General features: G+C 38.4%; 2 protein-coding genes and 1 long non-coding RNA gene across 3 annotated transcripts; 1 reads left to right on the top strand and 2 right to left on the bottom strand.

The window, feature by feature from the left end:
* The first annotated feature begins 3,298 nt into the window (after positions 1–3,298).
* LOC143846688 (mogroside I-E synthase-like) lies at positions 3,299–6,488 on the top strand. Its single transcript, XM_077355191.1, has 2 exons — positions 3,299–4,027; positions 5,766–6,488. The coding sequence occupies exons 1-2, from the start codon at positions 3,398–3,400 to the stop codon at positions 6,486–6,488; spliced, it is 1,353 nt and encodes a 450-aa protein (XP_077211306.1). The 5' UTR covers positions 3,299–3,397.
* A 2,683-nt stretch (positions 6,489–9,171) lies between these two features.
* On the bottom strand, positions 9,172–10,750 carry LOC143845970 (uncharacterized). The gene is made up of 2 exons (XR_013234607.1): positions 10,385–10,750; positions 9,172–10,287 (listed from the first exon to the last, which is right to left on the bottom strand). It is a non-coding gene; the product is annotated as an uncharacterized LOC143845970 (long non-coding RNA).
* A 1,438-nt stretch (positions 10,751–12,188) lies between these two features.
* Positions 12,189–21,552, bottom strand: LOC143892321 (Zinc-binding dehydrogenase family protein). The gene is made up of 5 exons (XM_077396845.1): positions 21,170–21,552; positions 16,021–16,198; positions 14,168–14,334; positions 14,004–14,086; positions 12,189–12,903 (listed from the first exon to the last, which is right to left on the bottom strand). Exons 1-5 carry the CDS (start codon positions 21,398–21,400, stop codon positions 12,525–12,527), a joined length of 1,038 nt encoding a protein of 345 aa, XP_077252960.1. The 5' UTR covers positions 21,401–21,552; the 3' UTR covers positions 12,189–12,524.
* Positions 21,553–23,207: the final 1,655 nt, after the last annotated feature.

Here is a 23,207-nt window from a genome sequence, read left to right as displayed (position 1 = left end):
ATCCACTGATGTACAAGACTACAAAACCAAGCAAGTATCATAGACAACTAATCATTATTCGCAATAGTAATCATTATTCGCAATAGAATTAGGGATAAGTGGGTGAGAAAGGGGTTGTGAGGAGGGAGGAGATGGAGAATTGCATAATGGAAGGAGAAAGGGGGAAAGAGATTAAAAAGAACGCTGGCAAATTGATGGAAGCAGCAAAAGAGGCACTAGCAGAGGGTGGGAGTTCAAATAAGAACATCCACGAGTTCATAGCTAAACTTATCAATAAATAGGATTTGAGACTTGTATTTGGTTTTCAATGGTAGTATCTTCATGTCTTTTCGAATAAAATATAAAAGCAAGTTTTATGTGATTTTATATTTTTCGAGTGTTGTGGGTAAATATTGCTTTGGAAATTTCCATCATATAAGCAAGATTATTTGATCCCGGTCCTCTAATATGGAGAGGGACAATAATTCATAGAACATACATGTATTGGACGGTTAAGATTCTTGGAAGTGAACTGGTATTGTTCAATCAGTTCCACACAATAATTCATAGAAAAATATTCAGTTAAGTTCCCAAGTCCCAGGATCGATTTAGAACACGAGAAAATAAAGAGACTTCCCTATAATTTTGCAATTGGGAATCTCATAAATGTTTGGGTCAGCACCTGTCTCAGCATAACCTATGTGGCGGGAAAGCTTAGAAGGTACCGATGTGATCCTATGTATAGATCATTAGAAAGCTGCTGAAGAGGTTGTGTATTTTCTGTAAGGGAATGGAGGTTTTAGGCTCACACACAGTAGAACAGACAACTCTTAATAAATTTGTTGATTTGATTCCGACTTTGTAATTGTCGGACACCTAGAGTTCTACTTAAGGATATTTTCGCAATAAGTTTTGAATTGTAGAAGAACAATAGATACACACCATTAATTGCCTCTACATTGGATTTGGAGTTTATTGTATATTAATACAAGGCTATATGTTAACCCTTGAAGTTGTGGAATTTTGTCTCGGGGTATTACCTTGTTGATAGTCAATAAGTTATTGAGAACATGTTGTGATAATTCCGTTACGGTTTCAAGAACGGCAAATAAAGTCTGGTGTCAATGAGTTGCCATATTGTCGTGAGGAAAATAATTCAAGGCCAGTTAATGTCTATTGAGTACATAAGTACCGCACTTATGTTAACAGATCTAATGGCGAAAGGCTTACCACCTAAGGTCATTAATGACCATGTAGCGCGCAAGATGTTGGTGGATAAGACCGGTTATTGTACTTAGTTGGAGTTTGCATAAAGGTTTATAGACATTATAATGTGATCACTTTTGAGTTTTGATTTTGATAAATAAAGCTATCTGTTGCTCCAATATTTGTATTGTGCACATTGAATGGTTATTGTATAAGCATAATGTCGATAATGACATAAAGTGCACCATTGTTTGTTCATGTTGGTATGTTTGCTAGCTTTGTGACCATTAGGAGGTCGTTGGCTAATTTAATAGTCCAATGATTACATAATGGTTGTTAGTATACCATTGAATGGAATATAAAGTTAACGAGATTAATGATTATTGCAAAAGGTACAAAGCACATGCATGCCAAGTGAGAGGCTGTTGGATTTTTTCTGACTTTAGAATTTCTAAATTTGAAGTATTTTCATGATTTAGACTTTCTAAATCATGGATTTCCAAGTTTAGAGTTGCTAAACATGTGTGGTTTTGCATTCTAAGCAACCGTTAACCAAATAAGTTAATCTGTTGAATTTGGAAACGTTTTGAAAGGTAAGTTGGCTCAAATAACACTTGCCAATTTATGCCTAAAGATCCAGACGAATTTGCACTCAAATTAGAAGTTCTATGGAAGTTTAACCATTAAGTGTTCCATCTCTTTCTTAAGAAAACACATCAAAAGAGAGGTTTCTCATAAGCCTTGTTACAGGGATGAGGAAGAGAAGAGCAAGGGGTGTTTCTGAGTCATCGCTGTGGTCGGAAAAGTACGAAGACTTCGTCAGATTTCAAGCTTCAAAGAGGCAACCATGGTGAAAGGTACTTCTAACCCATCTCGTTAATACTTGAGTTTTCCGTAGAGACCAATTTGGTTAATTTTTTAAACAACAACATTTAGTTCTCCTTTTCTCTTGTGCCTCAATCTGACTTGAGTGTCAAGGGTCCCTCTGAAGTTTCGACTTCGGGTGGTCCTTAACCTTTTGTCTATCGGCACAAGATACTAGGGGTGCAACTTGGTCGGGTTCAACCCGATTTTGGCTCGGGTTGGGTTGGGTTGGGTTGGGGTTGAGAAATTTAGAGGCGGGTTGGGTTAGGGTTGACCATCTCCAACCCGAGGCTCGGGTTGGGTTGGGTTGGGTTAGGGTTGAGGGAATGCTATCTCGGCCGGTTGGGTTAGGGTTGGCCTCAACCTGATCCAACCCGACCCGAGTTGCACCCCTACAAGATGCAGGTGATCATACGATTATCCCCAGTTCGGACAATTCACACTCAGGACCGATTGAGCTGCATCACAAATATCTATCAAATATAAGGTATACAACCGAATATATTTATCAAATACAGGATGAGTATTTGTAGTATCACCGACAAGGGTTGTATTTATCAAATTGAGGGTACCTAACAAAGTTTATTTATGGAAAAAAGAGCAAGGAAGGATGTAAATATTTTATGGAGGGGTATGCAACACGTTTCCATGTTAACTAAGTCTCTTTAAATAACGAAAAAAAAAGTGTCACTTGTATTTAGATACATTCGTAATCAAATGCCTAAATGCATTTCTTACGATAAATAAATTTTTTTATTTAAAGTCAATAGTTTAACTAAAGAGCAACTTTTAAGGTTAATTATTGTTTTGAATTAATTAATCACATGCTTAGTTTATAATAAAATTAATTCAAAAACTTTAAATAATCATGCAAGCATAAGCGCGCAAAGCAAGGGCAACCAGAGGCGAGGGCGAGCAACTATGGCGATAGTGGGTACAGTTAATGGTTAGACAAAGAAGAGAAGATGGTGACTCGAGAGTTGAGTAAGATGAATGATGTGATACTCTAAATAGGAATTGCTCCAAAATATGTTTATAGCTTATATTTACAAAAATACTGTTAAAATAATACTTGAAAATATAAAAATCGGCAAGCTATTTTTGGTAAAATAATGTAATAAATTGTATTTAGGACTTTCTGTCACAGGTTTCTGTGACTTGTTTGCATCCGATCAGAAATAATTTTGGAGCCTATGATTGGATCCTCTTAATGTGGCTTAGATCCGGTACATTGGACCCTCTTGTAGGTTTCAAGTTATGTCACTTTTTTCTATAAAAGCTAACTTCTCGTAGACATTCATAACCCAAGCAGTAAACCTTATACTTAGAGGAAACTATCTTCAAATAGATGGAGAAGAAAGATATATCATATGGAGCTCATAATATTCTTGTTTTTCCTATTCCTAGCCAAGGCCACATAAACCCAATGCTCCAATTTGCTAAACGCTTAGCCTCCAAAGGCCTGAAAGTCACACTAGCCACCACCATCTCTGAAGCCAAGTCCATGCAAATTGGAAGTGGGGCGGTCCATGTCGAGCCCATATCCGATGGCCACGATTCGGTGGCTGATAAAGACAATTTGGCATTGTTAACCGATGGATCAGGAACCTTAACAAGGTTGATACAGAAGCATGAGAACTCTGGAAACCCATTTAGTTGCCTCGTCTACGATAGCGTTCTTCCTTGGGCTTTAGATGTAGCCAGACAACTAGGATTATATGGAGCCTCTTTCTTCACTCAGTCCTGCGCCGTAAGTGCCATATACTACCATGTGAACCAAGGGAAGCTGGACCTCCCTCTGGAAGCCACCCCCATATCCATTCCTGGATTTCCACAGCTTCGAATATCTGACTTGCCATCGTTCGTTTCGGCACCAGAATCCTACCCGTCTTTCTTAGTGCTTCTTTTGAATCAGTTCAGCAACTTAGAGAAAGCCGATTGGGTCCTCGTTAACTCGTTGGACAAGTTGGAGGAAGAGGTAAGTCTTGAATTTTTCTCTGCCCTTTGCATTAAAATGTGTCTTTTTTATTTGAGGCAGAGAATTTATTGAATAAGGGGACTAAAAATATTATTAACTAAGGGAGTTTTCTAGTATATTACGTGTATGATCATGCTAAATGGCATCAGAAGAAGATGATTGTCACGCCCCTAAACTGAGATTCATTTCAGTTCATAACAACGCCGCATATTCTCATAAACCATCAATATGTAAGGCATTCAAAAGAACCATTCAGTGAAACAGAGCAACTAAATAACTAATCCATAGATAAATGATAAACGATCAGAGTAATAAATGCAGAAACTAAACTTTTGTCCAAATGGACTACTTTGAATTAACCAACTGAAATAACTAAAGTTCATTCCTACTACTACTGTCTCAAATAAACTGAATAACTGAAAATCTCTTAAACTTGAGCCCTTGCTCACTCCAAGAAGCCCGCGGATCAAATAGCTTAAGCGGTTAGAGTTGGTGTTATTTAATTACTTTATACTACTTCAACAATCCAAACCATTCTCTTTTTTGGCCCAACGTAAATAGGCCGAGAGTACAGCCAAAAATCATCCCTATAGGATGATCTTAACCCTTCGATCTACAGAAGCATGACACATTATATAAATAATTAGAGATTGGGAGAATATGATCTTCCTATGAAGATGATTTTTGGGTACGGCCTATTTACGTTGGGGCCCTAACCGGAATTATTTGGATCATGGAATGGATAAGTAAAACAAAAATAATCCTTTTTCACTTCCTTAGAAGCCCATCCCCCCACTGGGGGCCAATCATGTTAGCATATCTAATGGCAACAGGCAAATAATTCAAATAGCAAATACAAACGAAGGGTCAACTAGTTGTAACTCTCTATCGAATTTTTATTTTTTTTCATAAATAAACTGACTGGCAGGGGTCCGCCAAACCCCCGCTTACCAATAAAAAAAAATCTTCCTAGAATTTTTTTAACTTTTCTATGGTTTCGGAGGAAATGATATGATTATGATTAATTTCAAGCCATATTATCATAAATTGAAGGTCACTCCAAGTAATAATTGAATAGGGTTGATTCAGGTTATCTGTTCGCCTATGTCAAAAAAGTAGGAAATATTGGAAATATATTTTCTTTCAAACGTTACAAAAAAATTTCTGCAATCCAACCGAGGCGTAAATAAACTCCTAGGTCTAGAGGATCCTTTTGGTTTACTTTTCCTGATGTCATTTTCTGGAAAAAATAAAAACAAATCTGAAGGAGCGGAATTGCTGGGAAAGGAGGCGGAAGTATCATTTTGTGAAAACAACCAATTACTGTAAAAGCTTAAGATGTTAGAGCTGTTGTTATTTAATCATTTATACTTCAACACTCCCCTGCCAAGGAATTTTTAATTTCAAGGAGTTGTTGGGTTTTGAACCAAGGACATCGTAATTGCTCCGGTACCATGCAAAACAACTAATTACTCCAAAAGCTTACCGTTTGAGTTAGTGTGTTACGGTCCTGAGTAGGGTCCTACCAAGGTATGGACTGGGTGGCACCCAGCCTAGTATGGGACATGTTTAAAGGGCCTTGCCTAACACGTTCCATCAGCTCTGGAGCTTTTGGCGCCGGGGGTGGTGTTATCACTGCCCTTATATTTCCAACACATTACGCTTACATTTCATTTAATATGCTTTCAATTTAATAATTATTTTTAGCATATTTTACCATCTCATGAGATTTGACCAGGAGGTACGTTGGATGGAGAGGCTTTGGCCTGTGAAGACGATCGGGCCAACACTTCCATCTATGTACCTCGACAAGCTTATGGTGGGCGACAATGATTATGGGATCAACCTTTCGAACCCAAATGGCAAAGCGTGCCAGAAATGGCTAGACACAAGGCCAACTGCGTCTGTTGTCTATGTATCATTCGGGAGCATAGCAAACTTGGAAGAAGATCAGATGGTGGAATTAGCCTGGTGGCTGAAGGAAAGTAACAGTAATTTCTTGTGGGTGGTGAGGGCTTCTGAGCAGAGCAAGCTCCCCAACAACTTTGTAGAGGAAACAATTGAGAAGGGATTGGTGGTGGATTGGTGCACCCAGTTGGAAGTGTTAGCTCACCCTGCAGTGGGATGCTTTGTTACACATTGTGGGTGGAATTCTACACTAGAGGCGTTGAGTCTTGGAGTGCCAATGGTGGCAGTTCCACAGTGGACAGACCAACCCACGAACGCAAAGTATGTGGAGGACATTTGGGGGGTGGGAATTAGGGTTAAGGTGGGTGAGAAAGGGCTTGTGAGAAGGGAAGAGATGGGGAATTGCATTAGGGAAGTAATGGAAGGAGAAAGGGGGAAAGAGATTAAAAAGAATGCTGGCAAATGGATGGAAGCTGCAAAAGAGGCACTAGCAGAGGGTGGGAGTTCAAATAAGAACATCGACGAGTTCATTACTAAACTTATCAATAAATAAGATTTGAGACTCGTATTTGGTTTGGAATGATTGTATCTGCATGTCTTTTCAAATAAAACATAAAAGCAAGTTTTATGTCCTTTTATTTTTTCCGTGTGTTGTGGGTAAATTATTTTGGAAATTTCCATCATGTACGCAAGATTACTTAATCCCAGCCCACCATTATGGAGAGGGCAAGTTATTTATTGGGTGATGATATTTTCACCCACTTGCAGTACGCATTCGCCCCCTTATAACGTGATTTGATGTCAAAACAGCGTTACAGTTGGCCAGTGTTCAAGTTACAAGGGAGCAAATGCGTACTGCAGAGGGGTGAAAATATCATCTCCCTATTTTTATTTTTATTCTTATTTTTTATAAAAGTAGGGTAGAACATATATGTTGTCACGCCCCGAACCAAGAGCCCGGTCCAAGCGCGAGACAGCGTCGTATGTCCGTGAACCTCGATCCACAGGCAAACAAGGTGTCACACCCTGAACCGAGCCAGTCGAATGTCCGTGAACCTCGATCCACAGGTAAACAAGGTGTCACGCCCTGAACCGAGCCAATGGCCAGGCACATGACAGCGTCGCACACTTGCAGATAAGGTCCACAGACGTACAAGACTATAAAATCAAGCAAGTGTCATAGACAACTAATCATTATTCACAATAGAATAATTAAATATCCATGGCGTAACTGTAACATTAAATCCCAAGATAATAATCAACTATACACGATAAAATTGTCTCACACCCGTCCCAAAAATCAATAAATCTAATACAGGGCTTAACCCCATTACTCACTGAATTAAAATATGACAAGATAATCTGGTCTCGTATGCTTCATGCTCCTGCCAATCTCGTCCAAAATAGCTCTAAAATTGTAATCAATGGGGTGAGCTAACAACCCAGTACGGTCATATGGGTCTCCCTTAACGAGTCTGGGCATGCGAAAAGAAAATCCCAATGCCAAAACATATAACAATGATAATGTAACATAGTAGATGAATAGAACATATCGGTAAAACATTGAAATCCCTATATTATTCAACCAAAGCAAGCAATAACAACACATCCGATCGCCAATAAACCACGTAATATATATATATGCTCGAGGCCAACTCATGGGCCTAAATTGTGTAACATGTGAGTAGGAGCATATCGATAAATAATAGCAACCCCTTGCTTTGCCATGGCCGACAAAACAAGTGACAACAGTACATCCGACCGTCCAATATGCAATAAACACACCTAGGTCTAACTCAGGCTCTCGAATTGTATATCACGTGAACACACTGCCTTAACCAGGAATACAGTGGCTCCCTTCTTGGGCCATTTTCTAACCTTTCCTATCTTTGAACCACTTACCCAGTAGTCGAGGATAGCGCAATATCAGCCATTTCCTATATTTCAACCATTTTACCGAGTGATTGGGGATTCCGTAATATTAAGTATCTTTCAACCGTTTTACCCAGTAGTTGGTGATACCGCAGTATCAAGTATTTTCAATCTTTCAACCATTTTACCTAGTGATTGGAGATACCATATACGGTATCAACTATTTCCTATCTTTCAACCATTTTACTTATGGGTTGGGGATAAGGAAGCATCAAAGGTTCCTTTCAAGTGTTTTCATGAAACCCTTATGAAATGTGGTGTAATAGAGCAAGTTCTATGCATATACAATTAGAATATAACATGTTGAAGAACCGATGCATAGAAGCATGACATGACAACCCAGGCCAAGTCCATGGCCGTCCATTCCATACAAGGATCATTCAGTCGCAACTCGCAAGCAAGCAGTTTGAAATCATCATGCATACTACCCGATAGGTATTCAATTCCATGCACACATATTAGGAAAATACAAGAATATGATCAAACCATTCTCATAAGATTCCTGGAAAACGGTGGTTGTAATAGTACAAATCTACTCGAAGAGAGATTTTTGTATATTTTTTAGAGATTGAAACCATCAGCTTTCATTCTGGGAAAGAAAAAAAAAAAAAAAAAAAAAACTAAAATGAAAGTCACTTTTACGCTACTACTTAAATGACACTTATTGGGCCCACTTTTGCCTCATGTATGTAACTAGATCCGGGTTGGATGACCTAAGGCCATTGGGAGTCGATTTAAGATATATGGGGGTCGATTTGTCACTGCCCAATTTTTTTGGAGAAATGTTATCAGCACAACTGTATTTTGATGAGGGCACTCCTCACTTTATTAAAAAAAATGGTATGGCCCACACCATAGGATGATCCAAACCGTCCATTGGATGGGCCACGGCCTAAATAGGTTGTGCCTCAAAAATCATTTCCATAGGTTGATCCTAACCCTCCGATCAGAAAGTTAGAGGTTTGATCCTAACCCTCTATAGATCGGAGGGTTAGGATCAATCTATGGAAATGACTTTTGGGGCACAACTTATTTAGGCTGTGTTCCATCTAATGGACGGTTTGGATCATCCTATGGTGCCGGCCATACCGTACTTTTAATAAAGTGAGGAGTGTCCTCATCAAACTAGTAGTGGTGATAACATTTCCCTTTTTTTTTATGTTTTGTTTTATTTTGTGGATTTCAATACAGGCCAAGTCCTCATGATTTGAAATTATTGTCTTACAGCTATATCTAACACATGGCTTGTGTACAACATTCTTCCAAACAAGATAACAATAATTTGAAGAACAGATGAATCGAAATGCAAGAAAAAACTTAAAATTTCGTCAACAAAACACTTAATCAAAACATAATGGCATCTAAAATGCTCGTATTTGTTCAAATTTTCAACCATTGGGAAGAGACAAGTGATAACAAATAATAAAGCTACATTTCATTTGCAAAATTTTGAGCCTAGGACAAATGACCCTGCTACTCATCTAAAATCTGCCCTGATTCACATACTCTCCTCCTCATCTTCTTCCTCCTTCTCCTTCTCCTTCTTTCCACCCACATACAGGAAGATAACAAAAGCTACTACACCCAAAAGTGCACCCACAACAGCCTCCACTGCAATGGTAATCCAAAGACTACCATGCTTGTTGCAAGGATCAGAAGGCATAAAACAGAATACCTTTCTCCGAGGGCCCCTGCAAGGATCCAAAGGTATACCGCAGAGAGCCTGATTATTCGCAAAGCTTGATGCTGAAAAGTTCTTAATGAAGGTTGGAATTGGTCCCGACAATAAATTTTCGGCAACATTAATTGTGGTCAATCGATTGAGCTGGGTGATTTGCCTGGGGATCTGACCCGTTAATCGATTTTTTTGAAGATTAAGGACATTCAGATAGGTACAATTTGATAGGTTGACTGGAATTTCACCAGAGAAACTGTTATACGAGAGGTCGAGGGTTGTGAGATAGGGGATCATTCTACTTATGTCTTCAGGGAGGGGTCCGGAAAGATCATTGCTGGAGAGATCCAATCCCGTCAAAGTGGTGCAGTTCCCTAAACCAGAAGGGAATTTTCCTTTAAGGCCCATGTTCGAAAGTCGTATGTTTAGGACCTTGTTTTCATCGGGGTGCCAGCAGTCAATGCCATTGAATTTACAGATGAACCCTTCAGTGCGGTTGTTAAAATTCCATGAACTATTTAGGTAATTAAACGGGTCTTCTAGTGAGCTTTTGATTGCTTTCAAGCAATTAATATCATTTTCAACAGCATTGCTTATAGTAAACAGAAACAGTAGCATAAAAATGTGAAGAAAAATCAGAAGAGTTTTTCCTTCCATGGATGGAGACATGAAAAAATCCTTCAAAACAACTTCTCATAAAATCCAACAACAGTGAGAACCCAATTCAGCTCTATAACCCCTTGTACTGTAAGAAGATCCAATTAATACCCAAGTGAAAGAAAAAAAAAAAGGAATAATCAGAAGATGGAATAGAAAGAGAGGAAAGATAGTCGATCAGTTACCTGCTGTTTCATGCCAAAAGAGGGGGATATCTTGATGATTATAAAACAGGTTGAAGGGGAAGGCCCATATTATTTTCTTCTGCACCCAGCTTCCAAGAAACAAAGGCTCTATGGAATCAAAAGTCTCGTTGACCCTTGACAAATCAGGTCGGAACCTGATTTTCTAGGGGAATTTCCACAATATTCAAGTCCTTGGGGGAAACGCGGAAATATCTGTAGAGAGGAATGTTGAACACGTTTTCCATGGATGGCCCACATTGCCAACCTAGGCAATTAGATTTAGAGAGAGACTTAACCCTAATCCATATTGTTATGAATAAGTTGTGTTGCTTAAAATCGGAACACAACACATAAGGTAATTATTTGGGGTTCTCTCCCTGATCTACCCAAGCCAAGCCCAAGATTCCATTGAGTTGAGCTTAGACTGGAAGATTTCTCTGGTGATCGATGGAGGTTGCTGATCCGGATCAGCTTCAATAATTGGATCTCACGGATTACGTAACATCGACATCTGATCATCATCGCCGAAGATACAATTGATTTTTCACACTTTAAGAATTGATTAATTTAATCTTACAGTTGATATCAAAACATCCTTTAATCCATGATAATCGATCGGAGTTCAATACTTTGATTGGTAGATTTACATTTTTCATTTTTGGTTGTTTTCCTTGATTTAAGGTAATTCATGTTTTGAGCACTAGGCAAGAAAGGAATCTTGCCATTCTGGGACTGGTCTCTCAATGGTCCATTTTCCTGAATTTTAGGATTCCAATTTTACCTTTGGTGGTTGTAGTTTTAGGGGCCATTTGGATACGTGGATTTTAGAATCTCGGATTTCATCAAAATTGTAAATGAGAGATAAGAGAAGAAGTGGACCAGCTGTCGTTTTCTGATTTCTCGCCCTTCTTTCCGTCTACAAGAGAGGAGCAGATCATCCCATGTTTTAGAAATCTCACAGGAGTTCTAAAACCTGGTTTTCTTACCTAAAATCCAAGAAACGCTGTCATGACAGCACGCAACAGCTTGATCATGCACCCTGTTTTACACTGTTTTCAAACTAAAACCTGGATTCTAAAATCCACATATCCAAACAGCCCCTTAGTTTCTAGGGCTTCCATAAGAGTTGTGAAATTAACCTTTTACTCTCTAGCCTTTAAGCTTTTTGTAGCACTATGTGACGGCCTCTGTAGGGTGTCAATTTTTACCATAACATACTGCCCTCGCATTCTTGGATCAGTTCAGGCCAAGAAAGCAATTTTCCAACTCGGTCTCCCCAGATCAGTCTATTGGGTAGTAATCGGCCAAATGGTAATCTCCTAGCTCGGTTGTTGTAGGTCGGCATGAATGCTGACATCGGTCCATTCGGTGGGTGTCCCAAGTGATGAAAAGGGATGCAATTATTATCATTTCCCTTAGAAAAATGGTGTTAGTAGAACGGCAGTCTTGTTGCAATTGATTATTTTAATAAATGACGATTGGCATAATCGGTTTCCATAATCATCATCAGTTGTTCCACAATCCCAAACGAACGGGGCCTAGAATAGCCAACGAGATTGATAACATTGAAAACGGGTGCCTTTTTAAGCACTCACGAGCAACAGGACTACCTATTTGCCTCCATGACCTGAGAAAAGTCCACCTTCAATGGCCAAAAAATACATTTTATTTCACGGTTAGGATGATCTGACCATAATAAAGTCAGTTAGGATTGTCCGACCATCAGAGAAAAAAAAATGTTTTTCATCACCTGTTTTAAGTTGATGAAATGCAGAAAGATTCAGTAATAAAAGAGATGACGAAATGCGGAATGATTAAGTAATATAAAGATCAAATTCCAGATAAAAATACATGAATTATGTTACGAACCCGAATCAGTTCGCAACTGATTTGATCTTCTTAGAGGGAAGATCGGCCTCTTGACCCGCTTCGAGGGAAAGGTCCTCCTCCTTTGTGAGCAAGACACAATTCTCTGGAATAATATTCTTCATTTTTCTAAAAAGGCTGCGTACATATTATTTATAGAAAATTTCTAATCTAGCTAGCTCTTATCAATAAGAATCCTAATACTAAACAACTAGAAAGCAAATCTAAAACTAACTCAAATCTAAACTTATTTGTTTCAGCATGTAGCGAATTATCATTCAGAAGCGACCCGTATCACCTGCTTACCAATATTTTTACCAGAGAAGAGGCCAACAAAGGCTGCCGGAGCGCTTTCGAGGCCATCGTTCATGTCTTCTATGTAGACAATCTTCCCTTGTTTATAGTAATCAATTATTTTATCCACGAACTGAGGAAATAAATGCAAATAATCACTCTGGAGGAATCCCTGCATCCTTACGCGTCTTGTTATGAGCATGAACAGGTTATGGATTCCCTCTGTATCAGAGATGCTCTGCTGTGATACCATCCCACATACGGCAATTCGACCGTGCAGTCTCATGTTTACAAGCACAGCGTCGAGCATAGCACCACCAACATTATCAAAGTAGACGTCGATGCCTTGTGGAAAACACCTGAGAGAAAGATCAGTCAAAAAATCAGTCTGGCCCAGTTTGTTTAGGATTTTGAGAACAGATTGTGAGCCCAAAACTGATTATTGGACTGAAAATTAAATGTAAATTTGAGTTCAATTATCAGTTTTAGGCTCATAATTGGTTGTCGAAATCCAAAACAAATAGGGCCTTTGGCTATACTAAAGGAACGTGGGCAAGAACAACAGAAAGGCATCCAAAAGTAAGAAAATGACCAATTGAGGACCAAATGCACTATGAAATACAACATCACGCTATTTCCCTCACTACTTCAGCACTCACTGATTGAGTCAGAGTCAGACCTCAGCCAAGTCAACTCAGTTTGGCGAGCTCCGAGAACCATGTCTGAATTCTGGACAGTATGAGAAGTCAGCCAAGCCATCAACTTGGCCTTTTGTTTACAAAATCAACAGCTATTTCATTGACTTGGATTTCAGTGGCTTTGGATATGTAGGAAATTTTTTTTCAGAAAACGATCTTACGAAATCCAAGTCTCTGATGGCTGGAATCCAGGAAAAACTTGCTGATTTTATTAAGAGAAGCACTGTTTCAATGGCTATCATGGCTACCTTTCTACAACTACAAATCATAGAATGATTTCAGTACTCGACGTGTGGAAACATATTGACTAGTCTGAATTCTGAGTTGATTAGCGAGCTTTTGAATCAATTAGCGAACTAGATAGGCACTTGCCCATGGAATTGCAGGAGAGGTTTTAAAGCCTGAAGGGTTAGCTGGCTGCAATACTGTAAAAAGCATTCAAGTTTGGATAGAAGAGAACGACTGCACCCAATTAAATACAGAGAAATGACTGCTGGATTTTTTTTTTGGGTGGAATGGCAAACAATACTGCATGTTAAGACATAGGCAGTATGCTCAAAAGCATAAAAATGACATAATACAAAAACGACTTAAGTTAGCTACATCATGAGATAATATGGCTCAGATTTTCTATATTTTCTTTTCTCCCAACTTAAATAACTTTATAGTGTAAAACAAGCAACATTAAGAGTAGCACGAATAATTCCGAGTCCAATCCATGGTTTTTCAAAAGCCAGTGCAGACCAGTGTTAAGTACTCACCTCTTCAATGCCACATCTAAATCTGGCTCCTCTTTGTAATTGAAAGCTTCATCAAATCCAAGCTTGTTCTTCAGAAGATCAACCTGAAATATTCCATTAAGCTCTGACAGCATCATAAGCGACTCCCATCTAATACAAATACCCTTAAATTCAATCAAACTTACTTTTTGTTTTGTGCCAGCACTTCCAACAACATAACAGCCATGCAACTTGGCAAGTTGCCCAACTAGCTGACCAACTGCACCAGATGCTGCTGACACAAAAACATACTCCCCCTTTTTAGGGGAGCATACCTCATAAAATCCAGCGTAAGCTGTAAAACCTGGCATACCTGTGTCAAAACTGTAGTTAGATTTCTACTGGAAAAAGCTAAATGATAAAAACAAGTTAAAATGAAAATAAAGGAAGGGAAAATCAATGGAAAACCAATGAATATATTAGCAAATCAATGACCCCACCTCCCTCCCTCGCTCAAGACACAAGCCCAAAGACATTTGGGGCCGTTTGGATGCGGGGATTTTAGAATCTCGGATTTCCTCAAAATCCTAGATATGAGACAAGAGAATGAGACCGTTTGTTGTTTTCTGATTTCTCGCTAGGGGTGCAACTCAGGTCTATTTTTGGAATTCGGTTTGAGCTTTTACCCTAAAATCGGGTCGGGTTCGAGTTGATTCCAATTCATTTTTTTAGCAAAAGCTTGCACCTATATTTCTCGCCCTTCTTTCGGTCAGCGAGAGAGTAGGAGATCGTTCCCTGTTTCCAGGTTTTAGAAATCTCAGGATGGGGGAGAGATTTCTGAAGCCTGGATTTCTTACTTAAAATTCAGGATTATGGATTGTAAAATCCAGAATTTTACACCGCTTTCAAACTAAAACCTGGATTCTAAAATCCAGGTATCCAGACAGCCCCTTTAGGATGTGGGAGCACTTAGGAAACCTCAGCCTAGTAGACTCTGTTTGCCCTGGCTTTGAGCACCAAGTCCAAATTTTGGCTATATAAAATAAATTGATAAGATGGTAATCAACCAGACCTATGTCTATAAAATGGAATGGATATTTGACGGTTGGGCATGTCAATCACGAATGACTAATTTAGAAGTCAAATATGAATTTCTAAAATATGTTTACAAAATGGAATGGATATCTGATGATTGGGCTCTCATTTATTTCTCGAATTGTTCAAGGCTAGTGATGCTTACACTGTATCTTCAGTTGCTGATAGTATGCCAATACTAATTGGGGTTGTGCGGTAAAGACAATCCATGTTTCAAAAGTTGCCATCCAGGTCAAGCATTTAAGGCACTAGTTGACATGCAAAACCTTTTTTTTCTTGTGTTCTGGCATTATCTATACACTAATTGGGGGTTGGGCCTGTAGCTCAATGGTTGAGGCATTGTTTCACAACCTTGAGGTCACAGGTTCAATCCCAGCTTACCTACCAAAACAAATCTATACATTAATTGGATATCACAATGTAGTTAGCCTTGCAATTGCCAGCGCAAGTATGCTTACTTGGTTGGGTATGTCAAGTTCTGTCACCTTGTTTGACAGAAAGACGAGTATTCACGTCTAAATACAGCAGAATGGAGGGCTTTGAAGATTGTGTCAGATCACAAACAATGGAGGGTTTATTAAATTATGTTTCTGACTTATGCTAATGGATCTAACTAGTATAGAACCTTAGGAGAAAATGCTGAGAAAATTGAACCAATAACTTAGTACAGATCAGTTAGTGTTGCATATCATCAAACACATAACTTACAGGGTTACATTATTGGAGATGGTCCTCTATAGATTTATTTTCTCCTTTGTCCCCTTTTCTGACCTTGCTTAGCCCATTATGTTATACATGGAACCTTTCTTCCACCCGAGGATTTCTTATTTTCTCCTTTGCCCTCTTTTCTGTTTCTGTTTTTGCACTGTTTCTCTATCCTTGCAGCTATGTGTTCTGTGACCACCTCGGTCTTTTGATTAAATAAAATTCTTCTGCCATTCCAAAAAAAAAAAAAAAACCGTACCTAGAAGACCCACATGATATGAAAGAGGAATATCTTCGGACTGAATTTTCCTCAGCTGCTCAGCCTTTGCAATTAAAGTAAACTCTTCCCAGCCAGTTAGTCCGGACACCAAATCTCCTGCCTTGAAGTTTGGGTGATCGGAATCCACAACCTTAGAAACCCCAAAGCCTTCAATGACCTTCATTTATAAACAAGAATGATTGTGTAAATGAAAAGGGCAATTCCCTCATAACATTTCATAATTGATATGATAACATATGAAAATGAATAGAAAAATTCCCTCATAGCATGTCATAATTGATATGATGAAATATCAAAATGGTGATCCGTCACAAAAAGAGAATATTATTAAAAGAAATAGGGGCACACAAAAAATAAGAAAATGAATGATTTCAAGATAAGGACCTAAAACCATCAGGGTGGTAAGAGGAATTATTCATTCTAGAAAATAATTAGTGAACAAGGCATAAAATACTAGGGATTTGCTACACTCCATCGCGAAAGGCATTTCGCGGCTGGTCTGTCGCATATCAGACCAGCCACCTCGTGAATGGAGACAACAGTTTTTGTCTCTATTCACGAGGTGGCTGGTCTGACATGCGACAGACCAGCTGCGAAATGCCTTTTGCAATGGACGCTAGCAATTCCCAAAATACTATAGTATAACACAATCAACCAAGTCGCACATGAAAGATTACTGTATCCGTGTAACAATCTCTGACTGCTTATATTGACTAGAAGTTGCAACTACTATTTCTCCAATAATTACCCCAGGCTAGTTCCCTCCTTGTTAAAGATTACCAAATACAGAGACTGCAAAACCAACATTTTCTAATAATCAAATGCATCACGACCAATGGATTAAAGGATGAAACTTTTCTGCTATGTCAATTGGAACTGAAATGAAATTCATACCTAGAGACAAATATGGTTACAGTATAATCCGATAGCAGCAAGCATACAATAATCAAATTATTTTATTAACTATTAGTTGGAATTTGCACTATGGGGATGGAGAGAGAGAGAGAGAGAGAGAGAGAGAGAGAGAGAGAGAGAGAGAGAGAGAGAGATCCAACTTCCATATCTCCCTCTAAACATGAAAACTAAGCATGGAAAAATTGAAGCTTACCTAGAGAGTTAAGGCATGTTTGAGTGCAGGATGTTGGAGAATTTGTCAAATGTTGGAGAATTTGTCAAATAATATCTATTTAGGAATTTTCTATTAATATTTAAGATTAGATCTAACCATAATCAATCAAAATAATTAAAATATATAGATCAAATAGTGAAAGTAAATTAATCAAGAAAGGTTAGAAATAGCCTGTTTTAATGGATCGAGGCACGTCAGAAATGACGCTCTCTTTAGAGTCAAAACGCCCCCGTCTGCACTGGGTTCGTCGGCGTTTGGCTCCCAAGATTCAACCATCCTTCAAGATCTCTTCCGTGCAGGGAATTGATCCCACGAACTCATTATCGCCCGTATCGCAAACAACAGTAAAATCAAGAAGAAAATTTTTGAAACCAAGAACAAAGATGTGGGGGGTTTTCTTGAGAACTGTTTGTTTTCGAAGAGATCATTCGGAAGAAGAAGACATGCGTTCTCAAATATATATGAGTAGAGAAAGCCGTTATAGATATTAAAAGTTCCTAAAATCTCTCTCACTCCCCAAAATATCTCATAACGTTTTACACCTTCTAACTTCCCTAATAAATAGGAAAAGAAATAACAGAATAAATTTATTAATTTTAAATCACCCAAAAAATCTAACAATTTATTAAATATGGGTTGCCATTTTCAGTTTTTCATTATTTTTCAAGTACATCTGTGACTACAAATTGTATGAGACAAATTTGGGTCATCTGACACTATGTTTTTTGTTTCAAGTTCTGTTGAAGTGCATGTGTAGGAAATTTATGGGAAGATTTTCATTAGATGTTTAAGGCTATATTAACAATTTGGATTTGATATAGAAGTCTGTATTTGTCCTGGGAAGCTTCCTTTGTTAATTGTTACATGTATTAGGAAGTAAGACTTGGACTTAATACTCTTGTGAGTTGTAGTGAGTTGAAAGTTGTAATATGCCCCTCCATTTCCTCACTTTTCTTCTCTAAGATTACATTGCAAATTCAAATCATACTTAATTGTTTTAGATAAGTTAGGCTTTGTGAAGATTACTTATGCCTTAAGACAAGTAAAGATCTGTTCTATAATATTCTAGTGATTGAAAGGGCAATCGAGATTAGTCTCCCTCCCTCCCACACCGTCTTTGAGCAGGTAAACCCCTCCAACTGTGATTTTCTACACAGCATCTCCCATTCCTTTTCTTTCTTCTCCATCCACTATTTTTTTACCACGCTCGAAGTCTTCATTCTGGTCCCCTTTTTTGCACTTCATTTTGTATGTTACTCTTTCAGATCTTCTTTTCATTTGTTGGTTTTTTTCCCCCCAAATTTCACATGGTTTTCAAAGAAAACCCAATTCGAATTTATTGACTTTTCCTCTTCTGATTTTTCTGTTTTCTTTTTAATTTGCATGCTGATGTTATTGTTCATGGGTATGGTGGATACAACACCAAATGGGCTTTGCTCTTGCTCAGTCAACTTTTCCTCCTTTGGCAAGATCCATACCCATTCGCAGTTCTTATTGTCGTTGTTCTTTAGGATCTGTATCGGTCATTTTCAACTTACTTTGAAAAAGATAAATTAGATGGATGTGGTCGATCTTGCTATGTTCTTTATCAGGATTATGGTTTCTGGATTGTGGAATTTGAAGTGATCTCATTTCTTGATGGCAGTGGAGGATTATGAGCGTTATGGTTTTCTTGTGGATTTACTAACTATCGGTTGCTGTTTTCTTCTTTATTTTTGTCCTTGCGTTTCTAACTTCAGATCAAAATCTATGGGTTCTTTCTATAGCTCTTTGTTCTGTTCTGATTTGTAGAAATTTTAAATGGTTTTGATTATGACGAAAATGGAGGATGAGCGTTATGGTTTTCTTGTGGATTTACTAACTATCGGTTGCTGTTTTCTTCTTTATTTTTTGTCCTTGCGTTTTTAACTTCAGATCAAAATCTATGGGTTCTTTCTATAGCTCTTTGTTCTGTTCTGATTTGTAGAAATTTTAAATGGTTTTGATTATGACGAAAATGGAGGATGACTAGTTGTATGATTTTCCGGTAGAATGTGGTGTTCATTGTCTGTTGATGGGCATTGTGTATTTTTGATCATGTAATTACAAATTTTAAATCAGAATTTTATGATGGGATTTGCATCCCTAGTTTTGTTCCATATTAAAATTGTAGCTTTGAGTTGTGGAATTTGAGATGTTTTCATTTGCTGATGGAAATGGAGGATTATAAGTCGTATAGTTTCTTGTGGACTGTTGTTTTTCAAAATCAATGGGTTCTACTTTGCTCTGTTCAGAGTTGCAGAAATTTTGAAATGAAAATGGAGGATGACTAGTTGTATGATTTTCTTGTAGAATGTGGTGTTCATTGTCTGTTGATGGGCGTTGTTTATTTTGATCATGTAATTCCAATTTTAAATCAGAATTCTTTGTTGGGATCTGCAGCTAGTTGTGTTCCATATTAAAATTGTAGCTTTGAGTTGTGGAATTTGAGATGTTTTCACCTCTTTATTGAAAGGGGGGGATTTTAGGTACATGGGACTCGGCAATATGCGAGATGATAAGAGAACGACATTGCTATATTTTCAGAATCGACTGTGGTGAAGATGGTATCTGATAACTCTTGGAGGAATTTCACAGGCATTTATGGGTTGGTTCAGAGGACAGAGAGATGATCCTTGTGGGTGGAATTGGATGGGGTTAGAAGTGAGTTAATCCATGGTGTCTCAGATGAGATTTTAATGAGATCGGAAAGGTAGAGGAATGGTGAGCTATAGCAGAACCAGTCAGTGCATGATGGATTTCTCTGAATTCATTAGCAGAAATGAGCTTATCGATCTTCTATTGAACGGGGCCCAGTTCACATGGTCAAGAAATTTGAGTTGCAACAGAAATGATTGATTCCTCATTTGCGCTTTATGCTCTCTCCTTCCTGATGTTTGCCAGTATGCATTGACACATACCACAAATGATCATTGCCCACTTCTTTTAGATCCTAGACTTGAGTCGTGGGGTCACACTCCTTTCGAATCTAAACTAGCATGGTTAGAAAAAAAAAAGAGCATCCATTATGTTAAAAAGAAGTTAAAGGAATGTAATTAAGATAAGCAAAAAACATGGGCTAAAAGGAAGCAGTGATTGACTTCAAGAATCAAACATATCTCTAGGGTGGATGAGGAGGGACAAAAATTACATATTGCTCTTCCCAAAATAGTACCTATTATTAATTTATTTGTTTTGGGAGGTAAGCTTGGATTGAACCTCCGACCTCAGGGTTGAAGAACAATAGTACCTATATACACATATATTACCAATCAATAATAAAAAGATAAAATATAACATAATTGTTTTTTGGATTTTCATATGTAGTGTTGGAGATTCCTCCTCCGTTCTTGATGTTCCTATACCCGATTTTATGATGCATTTAAGTTGCTTTCCTATTCATTCTGAGATCAATGTTGCACGAAGATTTTAGTTGAATATCCTGTTGAGTTTTGTTAGTATGATAAATCAAAAAAGTGTTTGTTACAGGACCTATAATGGAGTCTCGTGACACTATAATCAGGGGTTGAATAATGAAATGACTCTACTGATCATAGAAGTAACACTATTAACAATGTAATATCCTTGCAGTAGTCATTGGAACTGCCAACTCATTTGATTTACTGATAATGTTCATGAAATTATAAGTCAAATAACACAAACCCAATTTATTGGAAAATACAGCATGCCACCCCAAACAACATATTTTACAATCCAGAAATTTTAAAAACCAGTGAATTTTAAACTTTCAGAAATAAGCAAAATCAGTACATCCAAACAGCCCCTTAGAGATCCCAAATTTGGATGTTAGGAATAAATGAACTACATCTATTCTTTTAGTAGTAGTAATAGAAGAAAGACAATAATGTCCATCTTTCAGCTACAAATTATGAAAAGCAATACTGATGAATTTAGGAATTTCACTAATTCTTGGATGATTACAAACATATATGATGGAATGAGTGGAAAATATATTTTTACCGAACCGGGAAGGAAAGGAGGAATATAAGATTGGTAATACTCTCGCATTCTCCCTCTCATGTAAGGATCGCAAGAGAGGTAGAGATTCTTGATCAGAACAGATCGGGATCCCTCAACAACCTTCATTTTCGCCTTTCCCACCTTCAATTCCATGTCTGTCTCTTTTGGAGTTCCCACAATGAAGCCTCTCAAGACTATTTGCTTGTTTTGAGCTTGTTCTCCTCCTTCCATGGCGGAAGATTTGCCCACAGACACGAGAAGAGGTTTTAGGAGTTCTAAGCTTCGGAATGCAGAGAGATAGAGAGGGACTGAATTAATAGCTAGTTTTTAGTTTTAGGTTTGGTTGGAAAAGCAGATGGCCTCATTTATGTCGCGTTCCGGTCCAAACCCTCATCTTTCCACTTTTTTAACATATACTAACGCTTCTTTGACTGGATGTTAGGGAGCATCTCTCGGGTCACTCTTGGGTGAGGTCTTGTTGTATTTCTCTAAGGTCATGTTCTCGATTGTAGACATAGGCATCTTTGGCCGAACCACGTGAAGGTATGTTTAGGCTCGTGGACATAAGCATCTTGGCCGAACCACGTCTTGTTGTTCACTTCTTGTTTTACTTTTTTGTTTATTTGTGGACGATCTGATTGGATCTGAGATGGATTTTCTCAACCCCATTAAAAGTGCATTTGATTGGAGATTGAGTGCTTTTTGGGTCTAGGTGGAAAACCTCTATAAAGTATTTTGGTAAGGGAAATGGTATATTTGCCCCCTTTTCTTACTTGGGACAGCCCCATTTAGTAGGGGTGGACATGGTTCGGGTCCAACCTGAAGAACCGAGCCGAACCGGCCTATTTGGTTCGGTTCTGAAAATATGTGGTTTGGTTCTGGTTCCAACATTTTGGAACCTTTGATTTTCAGTTCAGTTCTGAGTTTGGGGTCCTGGGACCAGTACCGAACCGAATATATATGTCAAATGAGATTTGCTAGCCTCCTTCGCAGAAGCACCTTCACTCTCCGTACTTTGCAAGTAATGAGAATCGATGAATTATATGAATAAAGCAAAAGTCAATATATGCGGTTGTCATCGCTTGCAAAGGACGGAGCGCAACGGTGTTTCTGTGAAGGAGCTAGCAAATCTCATATAAAATTTTAAATTTTCAAACTTAAGTAAATATGGGCCATTGGATTGAGTGGGGCTAGAAGGGAGTGTTAAAATTGATAGTCTTTTTATTTTCATTAAAAATAAGAGAAGATGGGGCTGAATTTGGAAGAGGGGGGGGGGGCTGAAAAAATAAATAAATAAGTAGGGTAAACCTAGAACCGAACCGAACCAACCCAATCAAGATTGATACTGGTTCAATTCGGTTACAGGGTTCCATGGTTTAGTTTTGGTTCCCACTATTGGGAACCGATAGGGATTGGCTCGGTTTTGGGTTTACTTTGGTTTACCTCATAACCAAACCAACCCGGACCATGTCCACTCCTACCATCTTTGTGGGAAAAAAAAATCTAACTTCATATAAAATTTAAGGGCGATGATGCGCCCCCCCCCCCCCCCCCCCCCACGCCCCCATCCTAGGATTATGCGCCCCCCTCTTCACATGGTTTGACGTCAAAAAACATCAGGGGCCATTTGGATACGTGGATTTTAGAATCCGGGATTTATTCAAAACTGTAGCTAAGAGACAAGAGAAGAAGCGGACCAGCTGTTTTTTGTTCTTGGGATTTCTGTGGAGCAAAAAACTCCCTGGGAGATTGGTAGAAAAAAGAAAACTCTATGCAAGTATCCCGGTAAAATAATGTTTGGTTGACCGGACTATGGTGGGATGTTTGGTTGCTTGACCTGTTGGGAAGAAAAAAATTCTTCTGCAAGCTTATTTTTGCTTCCTGGGATTATTTTGGTTCCTAGGAGTATTTTTTTTTTCTAGGGTAGGGTTTTGTGCGGGGTTATTTTGTTTCCTAGGATTATTTTGGGCCCAGCAACCAAACGTGGGTTTCCTGAGGAAATTCCACAAAAGTCCCAAGAGCCAAAAAAAAATTCCGG

Source organism: Tasmannia lanceolata, unplaced genomic scaffold (assembly GCF_043159265.1).
Source record: "Tasmannia lanceolata isolate RefF3 unplaced genomic scaffold, GAP_Taslan_0.1 ptg000015l, whole genome shotgun sequence".
Classification (NCBI taxonomy): domain Eukaryota; kingdom Viridiplantae; phylum Streptophyta; class Magnoliopsida; order Canellales; family Winteraceae; genus Tasmannia; species Tasmannia lanceolata.
This window is presented reverse-complemented; position numbering and strand designations above follow the sequence as displayed.

Bases quoted from the DNA above. Each gene is read 5' to 3' on its own strand.
- LOC143846688 (XM_077355191.1), top strand. From the start codon at position 3,398: ATGGAGAAGAAAGATATATCATATGGAGCTCATAATATTCTTGTTTTT. The intron at 4,028-5,765 runs GTAAGTCTTGAA...AGATTTGACCAG, and splicing joins TGGACAAGTTGGAGGAAGAG to GAGGTACGTTGGATGGAGAG.
- LOC143892321 (XM_077396845.1), bottom strand. From the start codon at position 21,400: ATGGAAGGAGGAGAACAAGCTCAAAACAAGCAAATAGTCTTGAGAGGC. The intron at 14,335-16,020 runs GTACGGTTTTTT...GTTTTGACACAG, and splicing joins ATATCATGTGGGTCTTCTAG to GTATGCCAGGTTTTACAGCT. The intron at 12,904-14,003 runs GTGAGTACTTAA...TCTTTCTCTCAG, and splicing joins TTAGATGTGGCATTGAAGAG to GTGTTTTCCACAAGGCATCG.